The sequence below is a fragment of the Microtus oregoni genome, unplaced genomic scaffold, assembly GCF_018167655.1.
Source record: "Microtus oregoni isolate MIOR12 unplaced genomic scaffold, Mior012 000003F_ref0000135, whole genome shotgun sequence".
Classification (NCBI taxonomy): Eukaryota; Metazoa; Chordata; class Mammalia; order Rodentia; family Cricetidae; genus Microtus; species Microtus oregoni.
The window spans coordinates 61,772,960-61,800,462 of NW_024543062.1; the positions used below are offsets into that span (position 1 = coordinate 61,772,960).

The window sequence follows — 27,503 nt, forward strand, 5'->3', positions numbered from 1 at the left end:
AATTATGAAAACCCAGTTCTAAAAAAATAAATAAATAAAATCAGTTTGCTTTCATTTTAAATATCATGTAGTAAAGTCGGTTAACTAGATTTATAGCACCTATCAGCATAAGCAACCTCAAAAACAACAGAATTTAAAACTGACGGTCCAGAGCCAGTGGCGGTAGAACACACCTCTAATCCCAGCACCTGGGCAGTGGAGGCAGAAACAGCAAGAGTCTGAGGAGGGGCCCCTGAGAAAGCTTGGTGGGCAAAGAAACCTATTGCCAGGATTGATGACCTAAGGGGCTCACAAGGTAGAAGAAGAAAACTGGCTCTCTGAAGTTATTCTCTGAATTCCACATGTACACACACACACACACACACACACACACACACACACACACACCCCTAAACAGTTCAAAGTTATATTTAACTATATAGGGAATTTCAAGTCTAAAAAAACTTGTCTCAAAGCAAAAATATTCCACCCCCAAGAGAAACAAAACCAAGAAAGCAAGTTCAAAGATGGTACACATGGTTTGCTGTCGTCTTTATTGTATTTTAAAGGCAGATATCAATTTGGAAGACTCTGCTCAAAACAGCGTAGAAATGAATGATTGGAGGCACTTTGTGGGACTCATGCCTGTGGTCCCAGCCTTGGGAAGCTGGGGCAGGCCAATTCTGAGCGGCAGGGCAGTCTCTTCTACACAGTGAAGTCCTGTTTTGAAAAGAAAAGTGAATCTTTGGGAGCAAGAAGCAATGCCGTGTGCAGGAAGAGCACACATTTGGAAATCTGGGTATACTCTCTGGAGAGGATTAGATTTTTTTTTTTAATGAAGAATACTCGAGTGTGGTTTGCACAGAGGTAGGAATGAAAGTAAGGGGTTCACAAAGGGCAAAATTCTGGAAAATGTGGAAGGTTGGGCGGCAAAGCCCAAGATGAAGAATTTGTGAGACGTACAGGTTTAACGACCTAGGAAAGATACAAAGTGGATGTGTGGGTGGGTGGTTTAGCCAAAGGGGCTTGAATCAGCTTTGACTAAAAAGCAAGTTAAACGGACCTGCAGTCACAGAGCTTGCTCTTCCTGAAGCTTGGATCATACATCACAGCTCCTCATGAATTCTAACCTACCTAGTGAGTCCAAACAGTGTAAAACTCCAGAAGATAAAGTCAATTTCCCAACCTACACCGTTTGGTGCCTGCTCCACCGAGCTGTATGTAGACTTTTTCGCGGCCAGATGGTGTTTGTTTGCGATCAGTTGCCGCCTCTCAGACAGCTCACATCACATCAGTATTGTTGAAGATAATGTATTCGCTTCTGCTGTGGCGCAGAACGTAGGCACGCTGGTCTGTTCTGGTTCTGCGCTGCTGATGACTATAACCTTCTAAGTAAGTGACAGAATTTCTAAGTTGCTGTGCTTCTGCCTCACAGGGTGGTTAACGGCACGCTTAGCTAGTGAAATGTATCCCCAGAAAGGCCACAGGTTCAGACTTACCCTGGAGATGCAAACTCTACTTGAAATTTCTCCTGTCATCTGCTCTGATGGCGCCAGTGCTCCCAGGTCTAGCTCCTTCCCCCACTCCCACCCTCATCCCCACCCCCATCCCCACCCCACACCCTTCTCAATCACAAATGTCTTCACTTTTTTTTCTTTAAAGCACCAAGTGTCCATCCTAAGACAAATGGCTGTCACATCTGGTTCCCCAACGTCAGTTTCTTTAGGACATGTTTCTTAGCAATCCCTGAAGATTTGTTTGGGAAGAGAGGCCACCTATGTTTCTCTCCTCCTCTCCTCTCTCTCTCTCTCTCTCTCTCTCTCTCTCTCTCTCTCTCTCTCACACACACACACACACACACACACAAATGTACAAGCATACACACCCATCTCGAGCATGCAGCTGTCTGGATAGAGTCGAGGGGCCAAGATGCCAAGGTAGATAGGTTTCTTTGCTGCTCAACAAATCCCAGCAGCAGGTGAGAGCTTGCTTCTCCCTTCTAAACTCTGTTCCCTGATCCTCCTCCGCCAATCCCACCCAGCTCCTCAGCCCCTCCCCTCAATACCCCAGTCTGAAGGGTGCCACTGAGCCTCACTCCACCCTCCTCTGCAGGAGCCAACCGGCAAGCGGCAGTTCTGGACTAGGAATCCAAACACATAAAAAACCGCTCTGGACTGCCGTGTCTGCAGGGCTGGTGCTTGCGCTCCTCCGGTGAGGGTCAGAGCACCGACTGTGCGCGGCTTACCTGGGGTTTCCAGTTCCTGCAGGCAACGCCCATGGTCCTGGACTGCGCCTTCGAGGACATTCACTGTCTCCACTTTCAGAAAAGTTTGGATAAAGTGAATTTGGGTTGAGTTTGGGAGATGGCAGCGGCGCCCTCTGCTTTCTTCCTCTGTGCCACCTTTCAGAAGCCCCCATCCTTGCCGCACTGACACCCAGCTCCCAGGCCCTCCTTTTCTTTCCGTGGTTCCCTGACCTCGGTGGGGATTGGGGATGTCAGTTTTGTTCCCTGCTGGTTTCATTCTCCTCCCCGTTCCTATCTACGGAACTTCACCCATTTCTAAGCCCTCACCCCGCCATTCTCCTCTCCTTTTCGCTCCACCTCTACAGCTTTCTCTCCCCCTCTATTTTATCTATCCAGCTTCCTCCTGCACCCACAAGGTCCCTCCCTCCACCTTCCTAATCTTCTCTCCCTCAAATCTTGACCATGGATTCCGAATCTTCTTGGACCGCCACTCCCTCCCCTGGGGGCACTCTGTCTGTCCCCAATGCTACCATACCCTGGCTGGGCAGGGATGAAGAGCTAGCCAAAGTGGAGATTGGTATCCTAGCTACTGTCTTGGTTCTGGCCACAGGGGGCAACCTGGCTGTACTGCTGGTGCTGGGCTGCCAGGGCCGCAAGCGTTCCCGCATGCACCTGTTTGTGCTGCACTTGGCCCTGACTGACCTGGGCGTGGCGCTTTTCCAGGTACTGCCTCAGTTGCTCTGGGATATCACCTACCGCTTCCAGGGCTCTGACCTCCTCTGCCGGGCCGTCAAGTATCTGCAGGTGCTCAGCATGTTTGCTTCCACTTACATGCTGCTGGCCATGACGCTGGATCGGTACCTGGCTGTCTGTCACCCCCTTCGCAGCCTCCAGCAACCCAGCCATTCCACCTACCCTCTCATTGCTGCCCCCTGGCTGCTGGCTGCCATCCTCAGCCTCCCTCAAATTTTCATTTTTTCTCTGCGAGAGGTGATCCAGGGCTCAGGGGTGTTGGACTGCTGGGCAGATTTCTACTTTTCTTGGGGGCCACGGGCCTACATTACCTGGACCACCTTGGCCATCTTTGTGCTACCTGTGGCCATGCTCACAGCCTGTTACAGCCTCATTTGCTGTGAGATCTACAAGAACCTTAAAGTAAAGACACAGGCTGGCAGGGAGGAAAGAAAGGGCTGGAGGACTTGGGACAAGTCCTCATCTTCTTCCCCTGCTGCAGCCACTAGAAGGCTGCCGTCCCGGGTCAGCAGCATCAGCACCATCTCCAGGGCAAAGATCCGAACTGTGAAGATGACCTTTGTCATCGTGCTGGCCTACATCGCTTGCTGGGCACCCTTCTTCAGTGTCCAGATGTGGTCTGTGTGGGATGAGGATGCCCCTAATGAAGGCAAGTATGCGGCTTGTGTGAGGTGGTGAGGGAGGTCAGTGGGGTTAGGATAAGGACCACAGTCCCTCCCGGGGCCAGGCAGGGCACAAATGAATGGAGTAACTAAGAAAGTTGATGCTTGTTTATCTTAGAGTATGATCTGCAGCTATAACAAATGCCTACCTAACATTTACAGCAAAGAGGCTTATTTCTCACTGTCCTAGAAGCTGGGAAGATTGGGAGGGTTCTTCTTATAAGTGGGGACTCTGACAATTTCCGGGGAGGGGAAGGGCACCTCCTGAAAGTGACCAGCCTGGCTTTTCTCATGGACATACTCTTATGGTAACATTTTTTTTTCTTGAAAACCCACTAGTCTATTAATCCGCAAGCCCCTATAGTCTAATCCATACCTCAAAATAGTATTGGCATGTGATTTTGAGGGCTCTGTTTCTAAGACATGAATTCTGGGGGCCAGACCTTCAAACCAGTCCTGCCTCATGTGGTCCCATCCAGCCCACCAAGGCTGTGTGAGTGGGTATCAATTATGTGGAATTTCTTGATTTTTAAATTTTGGCTACTTATTTAACAATGTGATGCTAGGGAAAGCCTTTGTGGGGAGGAGATGTTTTGGTAGATTTGCTCAGCCAACTTCTGGTCGCTACACAGCCTTTAGTATCAGAGACTTACCAGAGCTGAAAGGGAGTTTCAAACAATCTGGTCCAGGATGGCAAAGAACAGGACTGTCTTCTCTCTTAGTGCACTTCCCTTCTGTGTCTGGACATAGCCCTGTGGCCTTTCTCAGTAGTCCTTTTCAAAGAGTTCAGGCTGGCATATGCCAGCCAGAGGATCTCAACTTCAATTCCTTCATTATGTCACCAAGGAAAGGGAGGCTCAGAAAGGAAGAGTCTGTGACTTGGCAAAGTAAAGGGGAGAAGCCCAGCCTCTCAGCTCTTTGTCTTTTTCCTTTAACCCATTGATTGCCTACAACCCTGGTTCTTCACTTGGCTCTACATATGAACTTGCTTGGTGTTATGAAGTAGCTTTCTCTACAGAATGATGGAGGAAGGTCATTGGTTAAAAAAATAAAGAAACTGCTTGGCTGGCTCTCATAGGTTAGAACATAGGTGGGTGGAGTAAGCAGAACAGAATGCTGGGAGGAAGAGGAAGTGAGCTCAGACTCGACAGCTCTCCTCTCGGGAGCAGACGCCTCAGAGAGACGCCATGCTCCCGGCTCCTGGGCAGACAGACGCTATTCAGCTCTGACCCAGGATGGACGTAGGCTAGAATCTTCCAGGAAAGTGCACCTTGAGGTGCTACAACACATGATTGGAAATGGGCTAGTCCAGGTGCGAGAGTTAGCCGAGAAGAGGCTAGATATAATGGGCCAAGCAGTGTTTAAATGAATACAGTTTGTGTGTTGTTATTTCGGGCATAAGCTAGCAGGCGGCTGGGGTGTTGGGGACGCAGCCCCACCACTCCTATTTACTACAACAGAAGAGAGGTTTTTTTCTTACCTGAAAAACAAAATGAGACTCTCCAAGAAGACAGCTCTGCATGGTGACAGGGAATGATGCACACAGCAACCTTCCAAGCTTCAAATACTGCAGGTGGCTCAGGCTGACCTTGGGACTCACTGTGTAACCCAGGTTGAACTTTTGATCCTTCTGCCCCTATCTCCTGAGTGTTGGGATTGCAGATTGTAACACCATGGTTGGGTTCTGTCTCCCTTCTTGACTGTCCCCTGGACATTAGTCTAGACACAAAGGTGTTTGCAAGTCTTTCTGTAAGCAATGAGCATATTAGACCCAACTTACTATGAAGGCTCCTCCTGTTCTAGCCAAGGATAGACTAGTAGAAAGGGCTTCTTGGTACCAAGTATGTGAACCTGCGTGGTGTTTTGGAGTGGCTTCTTTACAGTACATCTGAACAACCCAGAACTCAGAGAAGCCTTAAAGATACTGGTCTAAAATGCCACTGCTAGTCAGTGATGGAGCCAGGACTTAATTCAGGGGTTTTATGGGCCAGCTTCATCTGTTATAGGACTTTTCTCCCAACAATTACAGCCTGGCCAGTGACAACAAGGCTGGAGTAGTTATTTGCCCTTGTTTGAAGGATGTGTGGGAGGATGAATTCTGTTTTCTCCATTAGGTAGTGTGTTTTTTTCCTGTTTGCCTGCAGGATCCATCATTACTGTGAGCCTGTCCCTAATATACTGTGTGCACAGAGAATGATTGCCATGGCCGAGTGCAGGGAGAGAGCAGGGTCTTACAATCCACTCTCAGAGACATGGAAGCTCCATGGGCTCTGATCACTGCCTGAGAGCTATGTGTTCAGTACACCCCATTCCCCCATGTTCCCCCATGTCTTCTTGCCCCTGTGGGCTATATTCTGCCTGGACTGGATGTGGGAGATCTTCTCACAAGGACTGAGAAGCAGAGCCTCCATGGAGTCTGATGCTTCTCCCTGGAGCATTCCCAGCCCCTACACTGTGCCCAGCTCAGCTGGACCAGATCAAAACCTGCTTCCTAAGGTGTGGAATATGTGTACCTAAGCCAAAGGCTTTGGCTTCTGTCCCCAGGATTTGTGTCTTTTATTAAATGTTCCCACCCTACACCCTCTCTATTTTTGTCCCAAGAGGGGCCCTACCTTGATCACACCTGACGGGGTTATTCCTGATTGTCAGAAGCTTTTGTTACAGCCTGCAGGGTAAACACGTGAGCTAGACCATGGAGGTTGGTTAGCGGTGGAAGCTCTGATGGGGTCTGGGATCTCCACTTTAGAGAGAGAAGGATGGACTGTACTGGAAGAACTGGAAAGTCTGCTTGTGAGCTTCCTCCCAGGCCCGGCCTTGCTTTCAGAGATTCTCAACCTCTGTAAAGAAGCTGATAGTGGGCCAGCTGTGCCGCTGCACGGATGTGTCTGGCAGGAGGCCAGGGCCTTCAGATCTGCATTCCTGCTCGTGAGAAGTGTTTCATTAAATCTCTGGGAAGACATTTGTATGTGGAAGGGATCTTAGTGGAATTTTTCACCTATCCATTTTGCCTGACTAAGAAACGTTTTCCCTCATGAGAGAGTAGAATCCGAGAGGCCATCTGAGAATAAGACCCAGATGCAAGCAGATGCTCTGTGCCTAGCAGCTGTCCCTGCTGGACTTGGAGATGGTGGTCGCCTAAAACCATCAGAAAACACAGGTATTTTTATTACAAATAGCAACATAACAGGAATGAAGCAACAATAAAAGTAAGTTTATGGTCAGGGGTCACCACGACATGAGGACTATATTAAAGGGTTGGAGCACCAGGAAGGTTGAGAACCGATGAACTAGATGAAGATTGTTTGCCTGACAAGCAGATAAAGATGGCTGAAGTTACCCAGGGGAGAGCTATCTTTGGAAAGATATATCTTACCTTAATCATTTCTGTGGGTCAGAAATTTACACGACATTTTGTTGGGTCCTGTGACTCAGAGTTTCTCACAGGGAAGCAGTAATGGTGTCAGCCAGGTCTATCATCATCTGAGGGCTCACCAAGGAGAAAATCCCCTTTCAAGTGTGCTGGTGTGTAGGCTGGCTGGCAGGCCTCAGTGCATAAGCTGGCCACATGGCATTGGTTCCTTGCCGTGAAGGCCTCTCCACAGGCCTGCTTGTAGCATGGCAGTTGGCTTCTCCATGTAGTGAAGTTTTAGAAGCTTTATCCCAAGGTCTGCTCGTCTATTGCTTTGGACCAGAGGAGAAGGAGAATATGGTGACCAGAGCATATGACAAGAATGCTCTCTAGGAAATCGAAAGACCAAAACAACTGGTTGTTGTTATTGTTGTTTTGGTTTTTCGAGACAGGGTTTCTTTGTGTAGTAGCCCTGGAGGTCCTGGAACTCACTCTGTAGACCAGGCTGGCCTCACACTCAGAGATCCACCTGCTCCTGCCTCCCAAGTGCTTGGGGTCAAAGGTGTGCGCCACCTAATACTTTCCTACTATCGCTGCTCAGCATGCATCAAATTAGTTTATCTTTGGGTTTCATTGGATTGGAATGTTTGGTTTTTAAAATTTTTGTTTGAGTTACTGACTTGAGTTTCATACTGAAAATAATCAGGGTTGGGTGTAGGTGGAGACTGCTTGTTCATTCCCGGCAGCCCAGACCCAAATACTTACGCAGAAACTATATTAATTGCAACACTGCTTGGCCTATTAGCTCAGGCTTCTTATTAACTAACTCTTCCATCTTAAATTAACATATTTCTGTTAATCTGTGTATTTCTACAAGGCCATGGTCTACTGGTAAGGTTCAGGCATTCTGGCATCTTTCTCCTTCAGTAGCTACATGGCATCTCTTTGACTCTACCTCCTCTCTCTGTGTATCTCTGGATTTCCCTCTTGGCTTTATTCTGCCCTTCCATGGGCCAAAATAGCTTCTTTATTAACCAATTGTAATAAAACATATTCACAGCATACAGAGGGGGATCCCACATCAGTTGGGGAGGTGGCTCAGTGGGTAAAGTGTTTGCATGCAAACCTGAGGAGCTGAATTCGAGTCTCCAGCATCCTTGTAAAAAGTCTAGTGTGCTAGTGGGATCCAGTGCTGGAACAGAAAGTGCCTGAAGTCTTGCTTCCAAGTCTAGCCAATAAGTGGGCTCTGAACTCAATCAGATGTCTTGTCTTAAAAAAAAAATAAAAAAATAGTAAGGGAGATAGTGATAGAGGCAGACACTTCACATGAACCTCTGACTTTCCCACATGCATATACAAACATGTACACCTGTATACACATATGCAAACAATATATACCACACATACATGCATAAAAATACATTAAAATAATTATGTTGTTGAATAAATTTTGACCTGGGATTATTAGAATAGAATTTCCAGCAAAATCTGGAATTGCCCTATATATTCTTCTGTCATTTTATGCCACATATTCTTACAAAGTGACAGTCTCAGCATTGACTATTATAAATTTGAAATATAATCAACTCTGGAAAACATTGAAAGTGCTTTGTGTTCTTCAATATCAAATACTTGGCTAAGATCTGTTTATATGAAAATTAAGAAGCACACCGTGCATGAAAACTCAGTTTCGTCTTTAATAGATAAAGAGCAAAAACTGTTCAAAATAAATTTCTTGAACCACAGAGAGCAGGAGCTCTGGCTTAGGGAAGAGAAGCCCAGAAAATCTGCACTGTAATTTCAGTGACAGACATTTTGAAGAGCAAAGAATGTGGGGAAACCAGACCCCCCCCCCCCCCCAAGAAAATCCATAGCAGTTACACAGAGAGGAGAGATGCTGGGAAGACCCTCTCTTCTTGGCAGCCATAAGATAACATTTTAGAGACTCCTGCTGTTTTGGTGACTTGGTGGCCTAAGATCCTCTGTGAACTACATGCTCGGGAAATTCAGAGCAGGGGCCGGGAGTTTATATGCTGAACCCAGTCAGCAGAATACCTCCAGAGTATAAGAAAGAAACTAAATCAAAAGCACGCGGTGTTCACGGTCAGTGATGTGGAAACCTAGCCAGAGCTAGAGTCTGCAGGGGACATAAACCTTGCCTCCAAGCAGCGCTTCAAGCATTGGGAATGGGACCCATTCAAGCTTGGTATGGGACCAGTGTTGGCAATTGCACTCCTGAAGCGACTCCCTCAAGGATGACCGGCATCTGAGATGCAGCCAGTGAAGAGCCACATACTGGCTGAACGAGAGTCAGTAACCTGATCATCCGAAGAGCTCCCAAAGCTGAGAACAGCATCTGCAGCACAGAGCTCGACCCTGAAGTATCCCCCAGCATCTGTGACCTTACACAATTTGTAAGGGGGTTCCAGGCTTCTGGGAGTCTGGGAAGGATTGCCAGGAGGCTTGAGACACGAACGCGAGCGAGCGAACAGGTCAGCCCATATTCATACTCTGCGCCCCCACGCAGCTTGCTCCCTTTCACATCCCGTATTTAATACCCAGTACCAGCTTACCAGGCCAGCTGCACCCCTCTCTGCTCTTGTTCTCTCCCTACCCGCTCCTCTTTCTGTAAGCACACAGGCTGGCCAGGGTGGGAGAGCTTCTGTGTCTCCGTCCTCTGTGAGCTGGGGTGGTTCCAGGTTAGCTGCATTTCCTTACCTTTCTCTTCCCGTTCCAACTTTAACCCAAACGACCCACCCCACCCTGACCCCACACCTTTGTCCCTCCTGCCCCCTCCTATTTACATTTCCCTCCTCTACTTTCTTCATCCACCCAGCACTCGTCTTACCGTTTTTCTTTCCTACCCATACCTACACTAATAAATTCATGCTTACAGTACTATCAATTCTTCTTTATTATCTAAAATTATTGGTACCTAGGAAGTGATTGTTGTTTAACTACGACTATACTTTCATAGTGGGCCTATTCCTTGACAACATTGTTTTTACAGCTCCCATTCCACTCTCAGGGGAGATGGCTCCTGGTGCCCTGAAGTCTAATAGAGGAAAACGATGCCTCAACCCCACTATCAGCATCTTCTCTGAACACTGTAAATACTTCTACTGAAAGAATAAGAGTGAGTTTTTAAAATCCAACCAATGACCTAACCCCAGATGCGCAAGTCCCAACCCCAATGCATAAGAAACATGAAAAGCTAAGAATGTCTCCAATGAGACCGAATTAGACAACAATCCCATGCAAAGAATTTGAAGGAATAATTTTAATCCTAGAGAGCACAAACTCCCAAGTAAGTTTCGGGAGAACACAAAGAGCTGAAGGAAATCAATACAAGATGTGAAAGAGACCAAAATATTGAAAAAAAAATTAAATACTAGTAAGTCAACAGGAAAGTCTGTGGAAGGCCTCAGCTGAAGGGCAGATCATGAGAAGAATGAAGTATCAGAGTTTGGAGACAAGATGGAGGAGCTGGAACAACCAATGGCAAAGGTAAATCAGTAAGGAAGTGTGAGCAGAACATTTGAGACCTAAGGGATCCCCTGACCTAATCTACAAACCATGGGCATAAAAGGAAGAGAGAAGAAGTCATGCTAAAAGGCATAGAAAACATTTCCAATAAAGCCAAAGCTTCAAAACTCACCTATCTGAGGGAGCTGCTCACCCAGGTAAAGGAAGAATTTAAGACACCAAGTAAGACCAGAAAAGATCTTCCCCACATTGTATTATAGAGTACCTTGGAAGCAGCAAGAGAAAAACATCAAGTCACACAGAAAGACAAGCCCGTCAGAGCAACGGGAGGGCTTAGGGCAATAGGTTTCAAGCTCCGAAAGACAATGGTCATCTCAGCCTTCAGTCCACCATCCTCAAAGCGGAAAGAAAACTTTCCACAATGAAAACAGGCTAAAGGAACCCATGCCCTCCAGGCTACAGTAGACGCTGAAGGAATCCTTCATATCAAAGAGAAAAATACAATGACTTTGTGATTTGATCAGTAAATGTTCCTTTTGTTTACCTGTATACCCAAGGAAGCATACATTTTTCTTGGGAGAGAAGGGACCACAGAGGACATTTCAGAAGGTCTGTGTTAAGACTGAACCTATCTACAGAGTGAGCCAGGATCAAAAGAAAAGGAAGGAGAGAAGGCTCAAATTAGAGATTCGTGGTCCAGATTTTAAAGCAAAACCTTGTTCTTCTGTTTGGACCCATCCTACCCAGGCAGTGTTTACTCTTCTAAATTGAACTTGAACCAAACCTTAACACTACGGTTACAAATCAACCGAAACTGGGCCAGTGAGACTGGGACTCGGGAGTTAAAGGTCAAGCCTGAACTGCACTCTCTGGTCATAGAACCCCGTCTGGGATTCCATGCCTTCTTCTGGAGACCCAGCCTCTGTCCTGTGCCCCCTGACCCTTGAGCTGTCATTCTAAGACATTTTGTGCTTCTCTCTCTCTGCAGATTCCACCAATGTGGCTTTCACCATCTCCATGCTTCTGGGCAACCTCAGCAGCTGCTGCAACCCCTGGATCTACATGGGCTTCAACAGCCACCTGCTGCCACGTTCCCTGAGTCACCGTGTCTGCTGCAGGGGTCCCCAGCCCCGGGTGCACAGGCAACTCTCCAACAGCAGCCTTGCTAGCCGCCGCACGACACTATTGACCCACTCCGGTGGTCCCTCCACCCTCCGTCTCAGCCTTAACCTCAGCCTCCATGCAAAGCCCAGGCCTGCCGAGTCACCGAAGGGTTTAGAGCAGAGAGATGGAGAAGCCATCGTGGAGACCAGCATCTTTTAGAGAGGACTCCCTAGGACTGGGCTCTGCACATCTCAGGCGTTGGGAATGAGGAAGAAAGGGGTTGGTGGTGGTACCAGGCAGAGCCTAGTTTGAAGCAACCTAAAGAGACTGGAATGGCTGCCACTACCCTAGGTGTCATGGCAGCCTCTAGTGAGCACTGCCCATTCTCTCTCAGTTTTAGATTGCTGGAAACCAGGCGGGTCAAATTCCCTGTTTCTTCCACATTCATAAGGGCACCCACAAACATACCTGACTGGTGGATATAGAGCTCTAGATGGCGCTATCAGCTCAGAGGCTTGCCTCATGACTTGGCTAACTGTCCCCATTCTAACCTGACTGGTACATCTCAGTGCCACCAGGAGAGGAGAGAAGAGATTATAAAAAGAAGAACAGGTGTGTGGGACTTTCATCTATACCCATCTGTCTACAGAAATGAGGCAGTCTGATGGTGACGTGGGACCTCGTACCTGATGGTGATGATTTGGAACTGATACCAAGCAGGGATGAAGTAAATGGTAGCTCTTCTCCTGCCACTAGATGGGTCACCTGGGGACACATGAGTTCTCAGTGATATGGCTCACTGGTGCTGAGACAGGGAGAAAGAGGAGAGGGAGGGAGGAATAAAAATGGTCACGATGAAATCAGAAGGAATAAGGCTGAGAGGCCACAGGCCTAGGATCTTCCTCCTCGTCTCCTCCTCCAGACTGTGTGGGATAGACTTCCTTTCTGAAACAGCTGACATGGTCCTGGCTCTAGAGAGCACCGAGGTTCTAGGAGAAGTTGGAATCAAGGTTTAAGGCTCTGCTCTGCCCTGGGACGCCACCTCCACCTCCAGGTCTCAGCTTCCTCACCTATAGTGAGATGGCCTCTAAGGTCTTTCTCAGCTCTAGTTGTCTATGACTTTGCAAGAATGGAATTGGGTAATAGCACAAACCCACAAAGGGCATTCTAGCCAGCAGGCTCTAGCATTGCCCCATTTTCATAACAATTGCGTATTCGTCTTTACTTCAGTTCTGGTAGATCACGAAGTACCAGAGCCTGTCCCTTTGACCTCAGTGCTGAATCCTCCTGAGATAGGAAGAAGAGACAGTGAAGAAAGGTGAAACCTTGGGCCTTGCCCCACTTTTCCTGATTATTTCCAGGGGAGCTAAAATCTTAGAGGAACTTCCCTGCCTTCATTCTGGGTCTCAGGGTCAGCCAAGATTATACAAAAAGCATCAGCTCACAGTAGGCCAGAGGCCTGGGTCCTGGTCCTGGCCTAGCAGTGACTGTGACTGTAGTCAGTAGCATGCTGAGCCTGGCCAGCTCAGCTAGGAGAGTCAGACGAAGTGGGTATACATGTGGTTTGCAATCACGACGGATCTACACGCTGTTGAGGAAAACTCTAAGGGACAGGCTCGCTCCCCCATGCCTCGGAAATCTTTGAAGCGTGATTGTGGCTCTGTAAAGACACTACTCCTGTGTCAATTTGACACAAACTATGCTCATCTTGAAGGAGGGAACCTCAGCTGAGGACTTGCCTTCAGCAGCCTGGTCTATGGGTATTTTCTTGGCTGATGATTGACCTGGGAGGACCTAGCTCAATTGTGGGTGGTGCCACCCTTGGGAAAGTGGTCATGGGCTGTAGAAGAAAGAAGACTGAGCTGAAGACATATATACAAGTAACATCATACAGACTGAACAGTTTATATTTATTTATTTAGGGAATATATATGTATGTAACAATAATTAATGAAAAAAGAGGACATGAAATTGAAAGAGAGAAGGGAAGGGTATATGGGAGAGTTAGGATGGAGGAAAGGGAAGGGGGAAATGACATGGTTATATTATAATCTTTAAAAAAAAGAAATTACTTTAAAAATTAAAAATAAGAGAGAAAGCAAGCCAGTAAGCAGCCCCCCTCCACGACCTCTGCTTGAGTTCCTGCCCTGACTCTCCCCACCTCCCGCTAGTGAATCAGTGACCTGGGAGCTGTAAGCTGAAATAAACACACTTTCCTCCCTGAGTCGCTTTCGGTCATGATGTGTATCAGAGCCACTCCACCCTAAGAAGCTTCCTAAGGACACTATGACTGAGCAGAGCATCCAAACGTCTGGTACAGAACACTGGAGAGCAGCAAACATACACAAAGGGGAAGGGGGTGTTAAAGGTGTGCAAGGCAGGGAGTCACCCACGCTCTCTCTGTCCTGAGGCTTCTGTTGCCTGAGGGAGCCCCAGACTTCTAACTGCTTCTTCTCTGCCCATCTATCATGTAGATCTGGGCTTGGGACGCACTCCGCATCCAGCCAGTCAGAGCAGTTGAAGACATTCCTTTCCTGCTTATTTAATCTTCTGCACCTCACTACCCAACACCCCATCTTCTGACTGCAGTCCCTGGCTCCGCTCCCTATAGCAGAGCAGGTACTAACGAATTCCTTCGCTGTGTGACTGGGACTCAGAAGGAACCCCAGTGTGCATCCCAAAAATCTGGGCTTGTGTCTTGCTCTCTTTCTCCCTGTATGAACTCAGCAAGTCACCGACTTCTCCCTACAGTATTGCCTTTATTTATGAACTAGAAATGACAATGCCACTCTGTTGGGAGAGATTTTTAAAGAAGTCTCTACTAGTGTCACAGTGGGAAATGACAGTCTGTCTTAGGCTGCAGCTAGAGGGTGGCTCCCAAGGCCTTGGGCCTGGAGAGTCTATAATTTGGGAAGAAGGAAAAGCATGCAGGACCCAGGTTGGCTAACACCCCATTCTACCTACTCTTTGTCTCCAGTAGTCCCCATGGCCTACTCCTGTACTTTCTCTGTGAGTTGCACAAGGAAAATTTACTTGTGGGTGTCTTTGGGGGCCCCAGCAGTTTCTCTCATGAAAGACTGCCTGCATCTTTTCCAGAAAGCAGGTTCTACAACAAGACCAATGTGAAGTGACCACACACTGGACCTGGGACCTTGGGAGTCCACTGTTTGATGCTCCTGGAACGAAGGTGAATCTGGCCTAAGCCCATGAGTGACAGCCTGTGTAGCCCCTGCAGAGAGTTCTCATAGACATTGCGCATCAGTGAGAAAGCCTAGGGTGGAACACAAGCAGGTGGACCCTGCGGGGAGCGAGCCAGAATCCTTCTGACCCCTAACACCGGGATAAACTGAGTAACACTGCTTCTACGTTGGGAATGAGGATAACAGTTCACGTCACCCTGTGCACTGTGGATCCTGAAACTTCAATCCCTTAAAATCTACAGAGGAAATCTGGGCCTGTATCCACAGGCTGTAACCCCAGCTCTACAGAAGGCTGGAGGATTGTAAATTCAAGAACTGCCTGGGCTACAGAGCAAATGCAGGGCCAGGCTGGGTGTTTTAGCAAGACCCCATTCTGAAACCAAAGTAAAAACAGCTGGGGCATAGCTCAGTGGCAGAGCAATCCTTTAGCAAGCAACAGGTCCTGGGTTTAACCCTCTGGCCCTAGTACTGCAAAATTAACAAAACCCCAAACTTACATAGCACTGGGCATTGTGGCACGCATCTGTTAGCCCAGCACTCAGGAGGCAGAGGCAGGATTGAGAATTCATTCCAGTCTGGCCTACATAGTGAGACCCTGTCTTATAAAACAAAACCAGAGCCAGGCAGTGGTGGCACACACTTTCAATCCCAGCACTCAGGAGGTAGAGTCAGGAGTTCAAGGTTAGCCTGGTTTACTGAGTGAGTTCCAGGACAGCCAGGGCTACACAGAGAAACCCTGTCTTGGAAAACCAACCAACCAACCAACCAACCAACCAACCAACCTAACCGGAAACAACCATGTAGGAACAGGACACCAGGGCAGGGCAGAGATGATACTGGTGTGTAGGAAGCTGACCAGTTAATTGTAGGAATTCCTCAGGATGGATTTTTAAGTTATTTAGTACCAGCAACTGATTTCCCAAGTGGCTATGCTTGTGTTTTGTATGTAAACAGGTTTGGTCTAAAGTGGCCATGCTGCCGCTGCGGTTCCCTCTGGGTCCAGACTCCGAAGTCCAGGTTGAAATTAACCAATACAACCTTTTAATATCCAGGAAAATCCCGTGTATGTTTATTCTTTTAAATAGTAATAATGGACTTCACAAGATAAAACTAAAACCTGATTTATTGAGCAAGCAGCATGGGAGTTGGGGTGGGGGGCGGAGGTGGAGAGGAAACTGCGTCTAAAACCACAAGGTAGCAGTGTGGAGCTGAAGGAGCAGATTCTGTGGCCCTGGGATGGACTGGGCGCCCTTGCCTTAACAATCAGGTTGAAGCCCCTTCTCTAGGCAAACATTACTGAGATCCAGTGAATACACACACGCGCACACACGCATACACGCGCGCACACGCGCACACCTCTCACCCTATCTGTGTCCGGACAGTCTGAGGCAACAATGAGCCCCAAGAACAGGCTGGAAGAGCCAGCTTTGAGAGTGTTGGCCCCTCATTTGCCCAGGTTCTCTTGAGACACCAGACTCTGGACTTCCTTCTATCTAAGGTCCTGGAGGATACATCTGACAGAGCCATCCTTAGGACTGTTTGAAGGAGTAAGATATCTCAAAACAAGAACAAAACCAAAAACATACAAGGAAAAAAAAAGCAACAAAAAAGAAAAGAAATTGAAAAAGCAGTGTCTTTTTCCTGCTGAGCTCTGATCTTGCTGAGCCCAGAAATCCATTTGGATGCCTGCTCCTTGAGAGCAAGAATTCACGAGGCAGGGTCCTCTTGGTTGTGGTCCATATTTCCAGCTTGTAGCCACACAGTCATCGACTGGCTGCGAAAGCAAATCAATGTCTCTACACCTTATTACGACACACGTTGGGGAAACTCTTATCCAGTGTCTCCCCCAACGGAGGATCCAAGAGGAACAGCGTGAGGGTTCCCGGAGGCAATATTCCTTGAGTAGGAGACTACACGCCCCTCCTCAAAGGGCGGTTACTGCTGCAGCTGTGGGCAGCCAATCTTCTCAGTTCACGGAACTGTTGCTAACAAAAGCTCCTTGATTGCGGTGGAGCAGCCTGTGACTGAGGGCTATGGCCGTTCTCTGTCATCTACAACCTCACTTCCCTCCGTTTCAGCTCCAGTAGGCTGGAGCTGAAAACTTGAACCAAAATATCCTGGAAAGAAACCATACGTTTAAAACTGCTCACCATTTTCAACGGTGTGATGTGGTCTTGTACTGTTCTGCTCCCTCCTGCCTCTGACATGAATCATCTTTGTCAGCAAATCCCCGGCCAATCCCATGTGTTAGCCATCCATCAATCACTCAGGAGCTACTCTGGTTGTAGCATTGACTATCACAGGTTCTCATGCACCAAAGAAGAGATACCAACTTTATTATTCTTGTTTCATTTTATCATTGGTATCATCCATCATCGGCACCTTTAACCTGCTGAGTCATCTCACCGGCCCCATTTTATTTTTTAATATTTTTGTATGTGAATATACATGGATACATGTTCATGTGTGTCTGTGTTTGTGGGTGTGTCGTATGTGTGCATACGTGCATGTGGGGGCTTGAGGGCAACATTGGGTGTTTTTTCTTGATTGCTCTCCAATGTCTATATGAATTTGTGTGGTACGTGTCCACCCATATGCAGGCACACATTAACATGTATTGTGTATATAGAGGCCCGAGATTGAAGTTGGGTGTCCTTTTCAATCACTGTCCTCCTTACTTTTGGAGACAGGGTCTCTCACTGAACCTGGAGTTCCCCAGTTGGCTAGGATGGTTGGTCCGTGAGCCTGTACTCTCCGTCCCGCCTACCACTAGCGCTGCAGACACACTGCCTGGCCAGCTTTTACAGGCCACATACACTGGGTATGAGCTCAGGTCCTTGTATGCGTGTGGCAAGCCCTTTACTAACTGAGCCATCTCCCTAGCCCTTCCATCTTTTATTATTATTATTGACATAGGACTTCTCCATGAACCGGAGCTCACTGATTGGCTAGATTGATGCCAGCAAGCCCCAGGGTCCTTTTGCTTGTATATTCTTACCAACTGAGGCACCTCCCTAGCCCCAAATTTCCATTTTTTTCTTCTAATGGACTTGAGGATTGAACTCAGAGCTTCACACTTAGATAAGCTCCTGACTGCTGGGCTATAGCCCCAGCTCACTTAAGCAAACTTTAAACTAAGTGCTTAGATATTCTAGTGGCTGTTGGCCTTTTCACTGGTTAGAGCATTTATGTATGTTATTTAAGCTTTTATTTTTTGATAATAAGACAGGGTCTCACTATTTGCCCACAATGGTCTCCACTATATCTCACCTTAGCCCCATCAATGGACATGGCTGGCATTGGTCAGAGCCGCTAAGGCAGGGGTTCTCAACCTTCCTAGCGCTGTGACCCTTTACCACACTTCCTCATGTTGTGGGGAACCCCAACCATAAAATTATCTCATTAATACTTTATAATCATAATTTTGCTAGTGTTATGAATCATAATGTAAATATTTTTGTAGACAAGAGTTTACCAAAGGAGTCAAGTCCCACAGGTTTAAAACTGCTGATCCAAAGACATTGTAGAAAACAAATGAATCAGCTGGCTGTGGACAGTCTGGGGTGGGACCAAATCTAGGACCTTATAGTTAAATATTACATAACCATCAATCTAAAATAAGCCATTTTTACTCAAGTCAAGAAAAATATATTTTGTATTTTATGGGTCCAAATAAAACAAAAGAAATGGATATTAAATTTTATTGAGTTAAATTTTGTAAAATTTTCCCCTGAACAAACCAATTATGATATTGGTGGTAGCAACTAGGATTCAACTGGTCATTTTCTGTTTATAAAAATCAATAAATTCTAACAATAACAACAAAAATCCAGGCCTGTCATCTGGTGACAGGAAAGACCACTTGTGAATATTTCCCACCCCTGGCAGCCTAAGAGACAATGAGATGTGTGGAGACTTCTGTCCTATTTGCGGTTAGGCAAGAACTCGGTGGAATTTGAGCTTCAAGAGGCCCACTAAAGGTCTGGTGGAAAGGGGCGGGCAGTTACGCCTGAGAACAGGGTCAAGGCAATGAGGACAATGGCCAAGAACTTTATTCTATTTATCAGCAAGGGCTTGGCTTAAGGGCGAGCAGGTGAGAGGTGATGGATAGATACATCAGATTCAACCCAAGTGAGGTCAGGACCCAGATACATCAGATTCAACCCAAGTGAGGTCAGGACCCAGAGGAGATCCTGGCTAGGTGCCTGGAGTTGGGAAGAAGCTAGTTTCCCTCTCATTTTTAGTGCTTTGCTGAGACCTGCTTGTCCCTTAGGCCCCCAGGGGTGTGTTGTGTCTCTCTCAGTAGATGTATTTCACTGAGTAAGCCTGCCTTGCTCCCAGATTGTCAAACAGTTCTTTTAGAAAGCCTTCCGTCAGCCAACCTTTGAACAGGTTTTGGTTCTCAAGACAAGGTTTCTCCATGTAGTCCTGGCTGTCCTTGAACTGGCTCTGTAGACCAGGCTGGTCTCAAACTTAGAGATCTACCTGCCTCTGCCTCCCGAGCTCTGGGATTAAAGGTGTGTGCACCAGGCCTGGATTTTTGTTGTTAGAATTTATTGATTTTTATAAAACGGGTTCCAGGCTAAGGCTATCAAATAGCGTTGGGTAGGCTACATTTTTTTTGAATCCTGGTTTTCTATTCTGTAAGTCAGGAGGCTTGACCAGTGGTTTCTAAGGTGTTTGCTACCCAGTGTCAGATTCTGGTCATGCTCCAGCAAGCTCTAGGTCTGAGATAAAAAGGTTAGACCTTCCCTGCTATTCTCTCTCTCTCTCTCTCTCTCTCTCTCTCTCTCTCTCTCTCTCAGAACCTGTGAGCAGCACCCTCGGTTCCCACAGGCCCTGAGGCCCAGATGAAGGTAAGTCAGAAAGCCAGAGCAAGTTGCTGTCTTTGGAAGCAATCCAGAGATAAGCCATGGGGAAGCAGTGAGGGGTGAAAGTGAGGGTGAATGGTTCCTGGAGGCCATCTCCCCCTGTGGCAGCAGTTTCCACTGTGGAGAGTGACATTGACTCTCCAACCCTTGAGATTAAAAACCAAGAAGATCAGGCTAAGGGTGTAACTCAGTTGTAGAAAGCACTTAACTGTAATACACAAGGCCTGGCTTCTGTCCCCGGCCCTGGGGGAAAGAGAGAAAAGAAAGGACGGCAGGCAAAAGAAAGAAAATAAACAAAGCCTCTAGTATAGAAAACTAGAGGAAGTTGCTCCTGTTGGCTCATCTGCAGCAGCAGAGAATGGAAATGGAGCCATCACCAAGGTTCATGTCCTTTCAGAAGCCCACACACCCGTGCAGACCTCAGACATGAAGAAAGGTCCCATGTAGCATGGAGGAGGCAGCTTCCAGAGCCCTCCAATAACTCGCCACCCAGTGCAAGGCACAGCAGTAGCGTAGGCCTGGAGGGACAGCGGTCTAGACACACCATCAGTCACTGGCTGAGCAGGACCCCACAGCTCACTTCCTCCAGGGACTGCTTCTTCCTTTAGAATGGAGAAACACCAACCTCCAGGAAAGCCCCCTTGTCCGCGTAACTCTTCTCCGACTTCTGTGTGACTCTGCTGGGTGTGTGGGATAGGAAGAAGGGCCATTAAGGACCAAATAAGGCTAACCCATGGTGACTGTTAGTTTTGTATGGCAGGGAAGGAAGGAGGGAGGGAGGGAGGGAAGGAAAGAAGGAAGGAACGAAGGGAGGGAGGGAGGGAGGGAGGGAGGGAGGGAGGGAGGAAGGTTTACCATGGGCTAAATCCCCGAGGTCTACACTTGGGAGTGAAGAAGGATAAAAGCAAGATGAAATGACCAAGCTGTAAGACAGAAAAGCAAATAGTATGGACTCTGTGACCTCATTCCTCACTCAGGACAAGTTGACCAGGGTAGAATAATGGCTTTCGAGTCAGATATATCAGAATTTGAACCCTGACTATATTACTTAGCAGCTAGGTAACCTAAGAGCAATTACTTGCCCTCTCTGATCTTGAGTTTTTGTTTGTAAAAGTTAGCAATAAATCCCTAGCTTTAAAAAGTGGATTGTGAGGAATCCACTCTAGCTACTATTAACTGGTGCAAATAAACCACCATTTTCTCTTAAAGATATCATTACTTCTCATTTTAATTTGTGTGTGTGCGGGTGTTTTGCCTGCGTGTGTGTCAGTGCACCAGCGTGAATGCATGGTGGCTGCAGAGGCCAGAAAAGGACTTTGGAATTGGAACAGAGTTGTGAGCCACCGTGTGTGTGTGCCAGGAGTCAAAACTGGTCCTCTGGAAGAGCATCCAGTGCTCTTAACCTCTGAGCCATCTCTCCAGTCCCTAAGCCGCCATTCTTGATTTGCTGTCTCCATCCCCTGTGTCCCTGCACAGGGTAACACTCTACTACCCTGGGCTTCTATGGCCACTCTGGACCGGAACTTTCCATGCTGCTGCTCCAGACTCACAGTATTGCGTGTTGACTGTTCCATGTCCTCTGCATGGGATTTTAGAGGTGATGGGCATAATTACAGGCCGGAAACAGTGACGTCTTTATTTGATGGACACTCCTCCAGGACCCTTTTACTCAGTGTTGAGGCTGTAAACAACCATCTGCCCAGGGGCCCCAGAGATTAGAGGAAACTGTCCTGACTTGAACCTCAGTGACGGGAGAGTGGAGAGTGCTTTCTGGACCATGTCTTCTTCACATAACATTACTGGAATTTTTTTCTTTTGGTTTGGTGCAGGAAATCAAATTTCAGCCTTACACATGCTATACCCCCAGCCCACATAAAAGTGTTTGCTCAATCATAAGTATGCACCCTACCACTGAGCTATACCCCAGCCCTGATGAGAAATCTTTATCCCATCATTTCCATCATCATGTTTGAAAAAGCGCTGACTCTTTGCTGAAGCCCTGAAGAAAGTCTGACCTCCTGCCTTTCCTTCGAATCTGTCCCTTTGTTTAAACCTTTGGGCCGGGTGCTGTTACACACTAGGCCTGTGAATCACATCTGTGTCTAGAAAATGGTTGTGACTAGCTACCTCATGCCTGGCAGCCTTAGATCCCTCAAATGCAATTACCTTGGATTCCAGGGACGGGGGGAAAAAAAGCAAAGCCTGGGAGACAGATCACCCCAGACAGGAGGAACAATCACCTTGTGGGAGCCAGTTTGTTCCCTGAAGCAGTAAGGATTCTTGCAGGCCACTTTCCAAAGCCAGGTCTGTGATGACAATCAACAGGCCACCCTTTGACCAGTCTGCTTAGTCACAGGCTTCTCACCCCTGATCCAGTTCTTCTAGGTAACCTGAAACACTCACTCTGTCAGGGCTGGAAAGGAGTCGAAATGTTTGTTTTCCAGTTGCCCAAAATGATCATTTGGATTAAAAGTTATTCTTGCCATTCATTACTTGCATTGCTTTTGCTTGTTTTCTTTGAGATCAGGAGACTGAATCCCACAGGTTGGAATCCACCTCCCCAGCTGGACCTTTGACCTAAGACACGGGTTACATTTCGTAGAAACTTCTAGGCTGACATAGAGTTTTTATTTTTTCGTTTATTTATTTTGACCTGATGTATTTTATACCATCAATATTTTATACAAAACAAGAGTCACTGAGGCACTGGGTGTCATCCTTCTTTGTCGTTCAGCCTGTGCCCAGTAAGTTCATAACACATCTGTGTGTCCTGGATCAGTAAGTGAGTAAATTCAAGGAACCCAGGTTGGCGAGGTAGCATCTGCCAAGACTGAGGACCTGAGCTCGGCCCGTAGGACTTACATGATGAACAGAAGAATGGATCCTACAAGTTGTCCTTTGACCTCCACAAGTACATTGTTGCGTGTGTTCACGCGCACGCATGCACACGCGCGCGCATACACATGCACACTTAAAGTGCCTCCTTACACACTCCCAGAATGTGTACACATTTCTCAACTCCCTACCTACGTGCAAACACAGGTTCAAGATGAGAGGCCAGTTGGTTCTCCAAGGGGCTTTGCCGGCTTCAGCCTGGGGGGTCACTGGGGTCCTTCATTCGTCCCCCCCAAACACATCTAGCCCTGTGTGAGTCGTGCTTTAAACCGACAGATTTCAGCCCCAGCTCCAGGAGGCAGAAACGAGACCAGATGGTGGTAAAGGAAGAACTGAGTCCCGTGACACCAACAGGAAGCGATCTTTGGTGGTTCACATCCCATGGAGGAGTTTCCGGCCCCCTTCTACTCATCTCCTTACTGGGTTCAAAAGACAGCAGCCCCTCTTCTCAGCCTCTGGCCCCCAGGCACAGCATCCCCAAAATCTGTAGATAACAAAGCCACTCACTGTAGGGAGGTCCATTTTCCCCTCCTTTTCCTAAATGGGTATTAGTGTGTTTTATAGAATTAAGGGATTTTTGAAATGTGGAAATCCATTCACTATTTAGTGTCCATAACCAGCTCTTGCCTACACTTCACATTTCCAATAAATAAATAAGCAAACATCTACATTGTAACAAATGGGCATTTTAATGACACAATTCAGATCATGGCACTTTCAGTTCAAAAATTACCAGGGAGCCCACACATGCGTCAGTCCTAACTCCTGGTGCCATTTGAGGTTAGTGCTAGACTTTCACCTTCATCAGAGACATTTCTCTAAGTAGGAAGAGGCTAATGCAGAAACCAGTAGCTGACCAAATTACCAAGAATAAGAGATAATGGGGTGTTCTGCTTCTAGGCCACATCCTCAGCGGCTGAAGGGACATCTGAGAGAAGGAGGTGAAAAGAACTCAAAGCCTGAGAACGGGAGGTGCACAGCGCAAGGCCGGGAGGGGGTGCGCAGCGCAAGGAATGGGGAGGGGATGTGCAATGCAAGGATGGGGAGTGGGGGTGCACAAGACCAAGAGGTGCACAGTGCAAGGCCGAGGGGTGCACAGCACAGCAGCACAAGGATATCCTCTGGATGTGTTGCTTGCACTCATGAGCTCCCCACAACTGTGGTTATCTGCAGGAGACCCATAGAAGATTAGGGCCATCATGGGTAGGGGAGGGGCCATGAGGTCCCACTCATCCCTGAGGGTCTATTGGCCGGCCATAAAGCATCCCTGGGGGAAGAAGTGTCATTTTGTTAGTGGTATAGCCACCGATAAGTCCGTTGCCCGTGCTCCAGCAAACAATCTACTACCCATGCTCGTGCAAGTGATTGCAACCAAACCCAGTGGATCACACATAAAAAGAAGACATGAAAGTGGGGTGGGGGCTTAGGGAAGAAGGGGTTCAGTGGAAGAGGGACAAGGATGAGAGCAGGGAATGGGGGACATGACATTGGTAAAATTCATTACATACATGTACTGTCAAAGAATAAAATTCTTAAGTTTTAATAAAGTGGTGGCCCACACTTTAATCCCAGCACTTGGGAGCTGGAGCAGGTGGATCTCTGTGAGTTTGAGGTCAGCCTGGTCCACAGAGTGAGTTCTAGGACAGCTAGGGCTACACAGAGAAACCCTGTCTTGAAAAACTGAAAGGAAATTTAAAGCGAAAAGAGAAGATGCTCCAGACAGGCACTCAGAATCATGCAGGTGGATTCTTGAAGGAAAATGGAGCTGGAAGTTGCTCCCTGCCCGGTGGGGATTTCTCTGCACTGTTTTTAGATATTAATAAATGGAAGATGTGGTAAAAAAAAAAAAGATTTTTCTCCACACAATGAGATCAAGCATGGGAAAGTATTTGTTAATGAATAAAATAGATAAAGATAGGGTTCATTTAAAAACCAGAGCACCTGGGGATGAAGCTCAGTAGTAGACCCCTCACCCAGCACGTGCCAGGCCCTGGGCCTGGTTCCCAGAGCCACACAATACATGAGTCAGCACAGTGAGGAATACAAAGTAGCTGCAGAGACGCAGTCTTGTGGATGTGCTCCAGAACCAACTGCCGTGCCATCCTGTGGGTGGGCCCAAAGCCACGGAGTTGGGCTAGAGACCCCTCTGTGGTTAAACAGCACTTGTTCTTGCAGAGTACCCGGGTTCAATTCCTAACACCCACGTGGTGGCTCACCACTGTCTGTAACTCCAGTTTCAGAGGAGTCAAGGCCTCTTTGGACATCTTTGGACAGCAGGCAGGCACATGGTGCGCGTGCGCGCGCGTGAGCGCACACGCACGCACGCACACACACACACACACAGACACACAGGGAAAACAATCACACACATAAAATCAGTAAATCTAAAAATTTTTAAGTTGTTCCTGAATGGTTTTTAATAAGCAGAAACTGTGTATAACTAACAATGGCCTCCTCTACCTGCTGTTGGTAAAATAGTCCCTCCACATTTAGCCCACCAGCCGACCAATGGGGAGTAGCTGCTTGTAGCCTAACTGGCTGTAACCAGTTTTCATAATCCTTACATTTTCACAGCTTCTCAGTTCCCAGAGTATTTTCAAATAACATCATCAGAGGGCACCTACCCGTCAGATAGAAAGGGTACTTCACGTTGCCCTTTCACGGAGGAGAGAATGTCAAGGATTGTGTGCAGAAAGTGGGAACCCAACACTGATGGCTGAAGGACTGGGGTGAGCCAAGGACTCAAGGACCCAACTTTCCACCCAAGCATTAAAGGAGTTCATCATAGAGAAAAACAATAAACCAAATAAAGGCAATTTGCTTTCTGTAGCTCTTTGCAAAAAAAAAAAAAAAAAAAAAAAAAAAAAAAAAAGAACCAAAACAGGACCTCTCTGTGTGGCCCATATTGGCTTTGAACTACTGATCCTCCTCTTGGGTTAGCCTCCCCATGGCCGGGATCACAGGTGACTGTGGCCAGCAGCAGTCTGCTCTTTTTGATCACCATGAGCATGTTACTATAGATGGTATCACGGATAAAGTATTTCTCTCCTGTAAACACAAAAAGCTGGCTTTTTCTATTCTCTAATATAGAACACACATAGAGAAACACAGACACACACACACAGAGAAAGACACACAGACACACCCCTCAGAAATGGTAGGCAATACTCTACTACTAAGCTCCACCCCCAATCCACATAAAGGTCAGACATGGCCATGTGCATCTGTATGCCAGTGTCGCCTGGGAGCAGGCTAAGGAAACAGAAGCTTGGCATTCATTGTCCACCGTGTCTAGACAATTGGTAAGTTCTGGGCTCAGTGGCAGAACTTGACTCCCCAAGGTGGAGAGCAATAGAGGGAACACAACTTGAGCACCTACACACGAACACACACGTGAAGTTCTAAAAGGACAAGGTGGTCTCATTTCTGGACACACAGAGATTTCTCTTAGGATTTTGCAAATCATCTTACACTCTAAGTCCCTGTCCTGGCTATGACATCAATAATTCATCCCAGAATCTTGCAGAATTAAGCTTTCCCAAGAGAAACAGCTCCTGCCACATGCTCTCAGCCAACTGAACAGAATTTTCCAAGAATCTTCTCAAAAAACTGCCCCCAGTGGCTCATTCAGCAAAACGTACTCAATTTCTCCTCTCAGAGGTGAGTCATTGTTGCCGGTAGAGCCAGAGACTCAGATCCCTCCCTTGATAGGTGGGGGTTGTGGACCCCGGGGACCAGCTGACAGAAATTACTGTAATATCGAGAAAATTGTCACACCCTTGTCCTATAGGCTCTAGTTAGAAATATCCAGCTTTCTCCCATCCTGAAAAGGGCAGTTTCTTGTTTTAAAATCATAGAGATTAGTTCCGTGTTGCAGAGTCCCCAGCCACAAATGGAAGAGCAAGTCAGGCCTCCATGCTGCCCGAGACCTGGAACTTCAGGGTGAAAACTGGGACAATCCCATGCGCACCAGGAGAACTGGTCACCCATCTAGTTGCTCAGACTTCCCAGTCATTATCAAATACCCCCCATTGTTAACATTGCCTAACATCTCAACATGTAGGTCAAGAGCCCCTCTGGGTCACACATAAGACACCTGCCTATCAGATATTTACACTATGATTCATAACAGTAGCAAAGTTACAGTTACGCAGCAGCGATGAAATAATTCTGTTTGGGGGTCCCCACAGCATGAGGAGCTGTACTAAAGGATCTCAGCATTAGAAAGGTTGAGAACCACTGACCTAGAATCCTGGCTTGGGGCTTGAGGACCTCTAATTGTCTACAGAGCCAACACAGAGGAAGGCTTCCCCAAGAGCCTGGGAAGACCTCGTGACAGGTCTCAGCAGCAGGACTGTGGACATACCCCTTCATCATCCCCACCACTGACTCTAATAAACAGTGTTTTGCAGTAACCCCGCTCACCACTCATTCAATGCCAGTAGCATGGCCACGCCCAGGTATGACAGCCAAGAGTGTCCAGGCAATGCAAGTGTCAGCTGGGGTGAGGGACGATAGTGGGAAAGCAGCCCTGGTTGAAGTCTACTGTCTCTGGCCCTCTAGGACTACAACACACAAATCAAGGCAGGTTAAAAGACATCTGGAAGCCAGGTGTGGTAGCCCACAGCTTTAATCCCAGCATTCAGGAGGCAGAGAGATATGGATCTCTGGGAATTTGAGGTAGCCTGGCCAACATAGCAAGTTCCAAGTTCCAGGACAACTAGAGCTACATAGAGAGATCCTGTCTCAAACAAAACAAAACAAAAACAAAAGACATGTTGGCTTTACATCAGGTACAGCCACCTTGCTCAGGCACAGGCAAGCCAACGGTCACTTTGTACCCTTCTTAGGTTTAGCTTGGCCTTTGAAGTCCTTCTGAGTAGTTACTCCCCAGCCCTACCTCTACCTGTGGGTACAAAAATCACTTCTGACCCTAAGAGATGCCATAGACATGAGGTG

General features: G+C 47.4%; 1 protein-coding gene across 1 annotated transcript; it reads left to right on the forward strand.

Moving 5' to 3' along the window:
- Nucleotides 1–2,686: 2,686 nt before the first annotated feature.
- Avpr1b (arginine vasopressin receptor 1B) lies at nucleotides 2,687–11,797 on the forward strand. Its single transcript, XM_041649322.1, has 2 exons — nucleotides 2,687–3,626; nucleotides 11,463–11,797. The coding sequence occupies exons 1-2, from the start codon at nucleotides 2,687–2,689 to the stop codon at nucleotides 11,795–11,797; spliced, it is 1,275 nt and encodes a 424-aa protein (XP_041505256.1).
- Nucleotides 11,798–27,503: the final 15,706 nt, after the last annotated feature.